Source organism: Nematolebias whitei, chromosome 2 (assembly GCF_014905685.2).
Source record: "Nematolebias whitei isolate Nwh7 chromosome 2, NemWhi1, whole genome shotgun sequence".
Lineage (NCBI taxonomy): Eukaryota > Metazoa > Chordata > Actinopteri > Cyprinodontiformes > Rivulidae > Nematolebias > Nematolebias whitei.
The window spans coordinates 1,724,228-1,731,363 of NC_056499.1; the positions used below are offsets into that span (position 1 = coordinate 1,724,228).

The following is a 7,136-nucleotide window of genomic DNA, read 5'->3' on the forward strand; positions in this document are numbered from 1 at the left end:
AAGTGTCACGTCATGTTCATGACAGTGTCATGTGATGTTCATGACAGCATCACGTCATGTTCATGACATCATCACGTCAGTCTTACACACACCCGTTCAAATAAATTGTTACCATAAACTTTGTTTGAATTCCCATAAAGTCTATTATCTTAAAATCTGAGTGTTTTCTGCATTTATAATTAAATCAGATGAATTTCCACTTTTCATAACAAGTTCATATTTTTCTATAAATAAAGCCGTGGTACGTGTCATTACTTGATGAAATGAAATTATTCACGTAATAACTGATGCTTTAAATGGTAAATGTACATGTTTAACATCACAAATCACTTTATCAGCACACAGAAGTTATTAGTTCAGAACAAATGCAAGACCTTAAGCAAAGTTCAAATAGGCTGAATTTAGTTTTAATTGATGTTTCTTCATATCCGGGCACCTCTTCATGAAGTGTTAGGTACATGTAAAGAAATGATGTTTGTATTTTAAAGCCAGAAGCCCTTGCAGATAAAATAAAGCAGTGAACCGTCAGCAGCATCAGGTGAGACACTCAGAGAGCATTTCCTGCTTGTCGGGCCTGAGTGTCCAGTCCGAGCACGGCTCTGTGATGAAACTGGCGCTCAGCTGGAGTTTGAGCTTCTCCACCTCGTAGTTATGCAGGTACTCCTGGACCAGGAACCGTTCTCGTCTAATCCGAGCCTTCACATCTGACGGGACATCGGGGATCAACCATGCCACGAAGAATTTCACCACAAAGACCACGTGCTGCGGAAAGACAGACACACACCATCAAAGACCCGACGTTGATTTGTTTTAAGACCAAGCTGCTGCCTTACTTCCATGATAATAATGAAGGCCATTTTGGCTGCCAGGATGTGCCAGAACTGCATGGTGTGCGTGTACTCCCTCTCGTGGCCAGGAGGGTAGCGGTAGTCCCGGTATCTACAGGACACAAGGAGCAGAGGAGCGCAGGAATGTTAGGATGTACCCCCGTCACCAAGAACCACGTACGATGATGAAATAAGCTGTGAGTGTCTGTTAGCAAGAAGACGCTGAAGTATGAGGAAACTCCTAGAAGATAATCAGTGGCTGAACCACTGAGTAAGTCCCTGATCTTAGAAACACAAACAGCTACAAGAAGTTCTTTACTGAGCGCAGCTGTGGTGCGCTCAGAGCTGAACTGCTTCCCCGACAGACTGTAGGTCCAGAGAAGTTCAAGACATCTTAGAGTCTTCATTGATGCTTGATGGGTTTCCATCGTATGCCGTCACCAGTCAGCCTTAGAGCCAAAACGAATCAGTGTCTTATCGACATGGGGCTGACATTTGGGGTGGTAGCAGCTGAGAGTCATCCCCATCATGTGTTCTTAGCACTAAAAGATCAAGAACTTTATTTTAAACTTTGACAGTTAAAAAAAGTTTAAAAACTAAAACAGCTGGACTTCTACTCTGAGGATGAAGATGTTTTGCTTCTTCAAGTCAAAAGTGTCTGAAGTTCCAAGTTTTATAGTAAGAAGTGCATGAGCGGCCTGGATGTGTGTTTAGATGACCTGCGGGTCAGACTGGAACTACTCGCTCTGCACGGTGGAGGCGTGTTGGGCTCTTCGCCTCACAGACAGATGGTCACCTGCATGGAGGTGTGAATGGGAGTGGAGATGATTGGGAATCACATGACCAGGCCCCTCATGACGTCTATAAAGCGTCCAGGATGGGAAGTGAAGCTTCTTCAGAACAGAAGTCCACGGGTTTTGGTTTAGTTAAACTTTACTTTGTTCACTAAGGTTGTGGGTTCGAGCCCAGGCTGCATCAGGAAGGGCATCTGGTATAAAATGAATTGCCAAATCTTTCATGTGAGTTTGCTGTGGCGACCCCTGAGGAGGAGCAGCCGAAAGAAACCGTAAATCTTCAGCTGCAACCTGACAGACTCAACCGTTTGAAAGTATACATTTTAGGCAAATAAAAACCCACACGTTGACGACAACCTCAAACTTCTTTTTCCAAAAAATGACCTGGTCAGTCTCTGCACTGAACCCATCACACCTGGGGTGCACCCAGGTGGAGCAGTGGGCAGGTATTGAGTGCCTGGGGAGCAGTTGGGGATTGGGTGTCTTGCTCAGAGACACCACAACATGTGGGAATGGCTAGGAGTTGAACCTGCAACTTTCTGGTCCCAGGAGTTTGAAATAGTCAAATGTAAATCACTGGACTGGTGCAAGTGTGAGTGGTACCAGTGGAACCACAGCCTGCAGCACCTGCACGTGCTGGTGGAGTTATGGTGCCAGTCGTCCTCAGGCATGTTGGGCAGCGGGATCTGTGAGATGTTGTAAACCGACAGACTGTTGTTGATGTAGCCCTCCATGTTGCCATGTCGGCTGTAGGCGTAGAGGTAAACCAAACGAGGAATCATGTCTGACGTGAACGCCATGATGAAAGACTGAAACACAATAAAATAAGAAACGTGTGTTCTTCAAGGAAAAGCCTGATGATTAATTCTGAGCAGAGTTTGAAACGTTCACCATGTTAAAGTTCAACAGCTGACATTTGACTCACATTGGTAACAACAGACAAAATGGCCACTGCGTTGAGGATCTCCTGCCATGCTCCAATGTTTCGAGCCTTTGAGGCCATCGGCCGCCTGAACTGGGTGGTGAACTTCCAGGCGTCCACCCTGATTTCCAGGATGTTGTTGACCAGGGCCAGGAGGGGGGCCAGGGGGAAGGAGGCCACAAACAGAGTGATGAAGCCGAACTGGATCACTGAGACGGGATAACGAGCAGCTCATCAGTCGCTGAATGTACCTGAGACGTTCATGCACTAAAAGAGGCTCACCCATCTCCAGGTACTCGTGGAACAGACCCAGCTGGCTGAAGTTCACCAGAACATAGTCCTGCTCCCAGCGGCTGTAACGGTTGTCTGGACTGTGGTGTCCCTTTCTGCTGCTCCACCAGTTACGTATCAGCCTAAAGGAAACCCAAAGATCAAACCGCCTGTTTTATTCTCAGGCTAAAATGAGAAAGACTGGACTTTTAAAGACTTTTCAAATCAGAAATGAACTCCTCCATACTGTGCACACTTAGTCATGTGCACAAAGTCAAGAACAAAACTGTATAAACACATAAAATATGAAAGGCTTTAATTGTTCAAACAGAAAGGCTGTCACTGATCAAATGAAATGAGTTGTCGCAGAAACCAGGAGCTGTTGAATTCATTCCGATGAAAACCCATCAGCTGTTTGTTGTTGCTCAGAACAAGTTTTCAATGTTGGAAAATCACTTTTTGCTTTTTGAGCCGAGTCGTTTGCAACGTGTGAAACAAAACAGAGACTCAAAGTTCTCACGAGTTCAACCCAAACGGGACTTTTCAAAGTAAAGCTCCTGTAGGTGAAACATCTGGACGGGTTAGACTCTGTCATGCGTGCACGTCCACCGCTCGTACCTGCTGCCTCAGAGGAGGAGACCTGTTGACCTTTGACTTCATTAAAGGTTTGACATCAGACACGATGGCTTCCATGATGTCAAACATGTGGGACTGCACTTTCATAACGGCTTTTCTTTACTTTCAGTTTATGATGATTAAAAACGAGCTCACAGAAGTCGAACAGTCGTGTATTTCAGGGCGTACTGATTTTATTTATGCGATTCAACTAAAACCGGTTGTTTGCGGCAGTTTTACACGTCTTCCTGACTGACACCAGATCCACGCTGAAATAATGTGACAGATTCTGCCTGTTTAGTATTTTGCACAGTACAATGATGGAGGCTGCAAAGGGAGAAAAAGAGACGTGTCCTCACGGCAGCAGAGCTTCTTGAATGTTTCCCCACAGCTGTTTTCCAACCATGACGATGAGCAGCTGGGTGGTGAGCTCGATCAGACAGCCGCCGGGGTCACACTGCCACCAGAACACATTTGTTGAACTCGTGAAAACGCCGAGGACAACACACACACATCCACACAAAACTCACCTCTTCATTCCTCAGTCTGCTCCATTTGCCGAACATGTACGAGTAGTCACCTGGATAACCTACGAACTTGCCTTTGAAGAAGGCCACGTAGAAGCAGGACGAGTAGTAGTTCACAAACTGGAACAAGAACATCTTCATCGTCAACCTGTTCTCGTACTCCAGGTGAGTCTTGGGAATTTCTGCAGGAAGTGAACAGAGCACGTGTCCTCAGGACGACACTCAACGGCAGTAGGTTCTGGTTTAGGCTTGGACTGACGGGTCTTTACCCAGATCAGTGATCCAGACGGCCACCTTCTCGTAGAAGAAGTTAAGGATCATGATGATGACGAAGTTGATGCAGGAGGCGGTGACAGAGGTGGCCAGTTGTGGAGTGATGAACCTGCCTACCAGCTGGATCTTCCTCATCGGGTCTTTAATGATGCTCGCAAAGGCTGCGTGCACGGCCAGCCTGTACGCTATGACCCCGATGATACAGGCCACGATGAGGGACACCTGCAGAGAACAGTCGGTCAGAGGAGTCCTTGAAGGAACGCACGTCACCCGCCGCCACCGTTTTATATGAAAAGTTTTAGGGCTGCGACAGACTCTCCAAACTTTAGCTCCATATCTGCTAAGGTTGGCTCTAATCGTTAATCAGTTGTAGACAAGATATTTTGCTAACAGACAGACACGCAGACAGATAAATGCACTCACACACAGGTGTTCCTGTCAGTTCATCAGGTTTAAGACGAACAACATAAAGATCAAAGGTTCAGTTACCCAGAACAGGACGGTGGCTCCAGACAGGAAGTACCGAGCACATCTGGAGTGGACCGGAAGATACGGCTCCATTTCCTAAAAGAAAAAAGTTTGAATTGTTCTACTTGTTATCAAGTCGCTGCTGATAAGTTCAAGTTCCTGATGAATCGGAGCTTGTGCAGAGCACCTGTGTGATCTTGTTCAGCCTCCGGTTGGTGCAGTTGATCTCGAACTCCGGGCGGATCTGAAGTTGTTGCTGCTCCTCCTCAAAGTCCACCAAATCCCATTCGTACTCCAGTCGAGCCTGACGCCGCTTCCAGAACTCCAGAAACAGAGTCACTGCCAGAACAGGCTCAGGTCAACATCACTGATCAATGATCTTATTTCCTGGATGACTGGTTTGTTCTCACACAGCTGCTTTTGACAACATGTTAGTTCTGCTGGGTTCGTGTGAGCTGCAGCCGTTTGATGGAGGAGAAACTGAACCAACACTCACCCCAAATCCCCATAAATATGGCAAAGAACACGGTTCCCTCATTATCAAACAGATGGGATTGCTGGAAGAGACAACGTGGAACAAGTTACTTGGAGAACGTGACGGTTCCTCTGCAGAGTTCATTTACACGACATTCATCAATGAGTTCAATTCACTGCAGACTTCAGAGTAAACCTGTAAATATCTTTACACTATTTTTATGACACTGTGGATTATAAATGAAAAAAAGACTGAATTTAAATGCAAGTTTTATGAAATACATTTAATAGTTAAACAACATATAAAATGTTGAACCTGAGAAACTTCTCTTAAAATAAAGTCCTTCTTTTGATTTGGATGTGTCACTCCTCCAACAATCATGTTAACCTGTTGTAAACTAACACAATTAACTCTAAACTTTTCTGTTAAACATTTATTTAAAGTTTTTTACAGTTCTGTATTTTTATCTGATTTGAGATTTGTAGAGATGTAGTCGAGCGCTGTATGAATGGGTACATGAAGACACAGATGGATGTAAAAAGCTTTGAGTATCTTCATAAGACAGAAAGGAGCTACAGTATATATCATTACAGTGCATTTATCATAAAGTATCATCAACTATCAGTGCATTTAAAAATATATATGTTATCTGTGTGTAAAAACATGAAAAATGATTTTCACCCAGGATGAGAGGCACGTGGAGTTGAGCTTCCAGAACGGGCACTTCCTGTCACAAAGCGGGCACATCACTATCCTGCCTCCGATCACAGAGTCACAGATCTCTTTGCTAAAGAGAGAAACAAACAGCTTTTAACATATTACCACAAATGTTGTAAATATTTATGAACAATAGATTTATTTTAGGGATTAAAATAAAAATATGTGTTTTACAAACGTGTCGAATGATCACAACACCGTACGCAGGTTATTCATTTGAAAGATAATCTAGTTAAAATGTAAAACTTCATTACACCTGCGCTTGTCTAAATGTTTTCACAGTAAAATGTGTGTCAGTTTAGACAGCTGGACTTTTTCTTCAACAGGTTAATTTGTCCCAGTAACACAGGGGCAGGTTACTGGGACAAGGATGGAGCCAAATAGACTTTTGAAGCCCCGCCCCTCCCTAATGGATTATTGGCATTATTTTCTTGTTTGACACTAGAACTGAAATTTGTTTCTGTGTTAACTTGTTCTAATTTAAGTAAACTATAAAACTTTACTGAGCTGCACTAGAAGTAATTTTCCACAGATACATATTATGAAAGAAGGATTTCAACCATCAACATTTCTTATTACCTTATTCTAACCTACAAAGCTCTCAACAACCTAGATCCATCTTATATTACAGATCTTATTGTTCCATATTTTCCCAACAGAGCACTTTGCTCTCAGACTGCAGGGTTACTTGTGGTTCCTAGAGTTTCCAAAAGCAGAATGGGAGGAAGATTTTTCAGTTCTCAGGCTCCTCTCTTGTGGAACCAACTTCCAGTTTTTGTCCGTGAGGCTGACACATTGTCCAGTTTAAGACTGGGATTAAGACTTTCCTTTTTGATAAATCCTATAGTTGTGGTTGGATTGGGTGTCCTGAGCTGTCCCTTATTTCTGCTGCTATAGGCTTAGACTGCTGGAGGACAAACTGACCACGTGTACTATCTCTGCTGCTGTCTTTACTTAATCTACTCTACCTGTTTGTAATTATTTCTATCTTAACATGTTTTTTGTATTTCCTCTGATAGAAAGTATACCTGGACTATAGAAAGTACACCTGGACTATAGAAAGTACACCTGGACTATAGAAAGTACACCTGGACTATAGAAAGTACACCTGAACTATACAAAGTACACCTGGACCATTGAAAGTATACCTGGACCATTGAAAGTATACCTGGACTATAGAAAGTACACCTGGACTATAGAAAGTACACCTGGACTATAGAAAGTACACCTGGACTATAGAAAGTACAC

General features: G+C 43.7%; 1 protein-coding gene across 1 annotated transcript in view; it reads right to left on the reverse strand.

Annotated features, from left to right (window-relative positions):
* Nucleotides 1–436: 436 nt before the first annotated feature.
* ano5b (anoctamin 5b) overlaps nucleotides 437–7,136 on the reverse strand; it is a 33,497-nt gene continuing 26,797 nt past the window's right edge. Inside the window, exons 9-20 of the mRNA XM_037695380.1 lie at nucleotides 5,853–5,958; nucleotides 5,193–5,253; nucleotides 4,884–5,035; nucleotides 4,718–4,792; nucleotides 4,225–4,450; nucleotides 3,959–4,137; nucleotides 3,788–3,885; nucleotides 2,826–2,956; nucleotides 2,547–2,752; nucleotides 2,249–2,430; nucleotides 834–939; nucleotides 437–762 (exon numbers count right to left, since the gene is read on the reverse strand). Of these exons, the coding sequence (XP_037551308.1) occupies nucleotides 535–762; nucleotides 834–939; nucleotides 2,249–2,430; nucleotides 2,547–2,752; nucleotides 2,826–2,956; nucleotides 3,788–3,885; nucleotides 3,959–4,137; nucleotides 4,225–4,450; nucleotides 4,718–4,792; nucleotides 4,884–5,035; nucleotides 5,193–5,253; nucleotides 5,853–5,958 (1,750 nt within the window). The 3' untranslated portion in view covers nucleotides 437–534. The remainder of the gene's footprint in view (nucleotides 763–833; nucleotides 940–2,248; nucleotides 2,431–2,546; nucleotides 2,753–2,825; nucleotides 2,957–3,787; nucleotides 3,886–3,958; nucleotides 4,138–4,224; nucleotides 4,451–4,717; nucleotides 4,793–4,883; nucleotides 5,036–5,192; nucleotides 5,254–5,852; nucleotides 5,959–7,136) is intronic.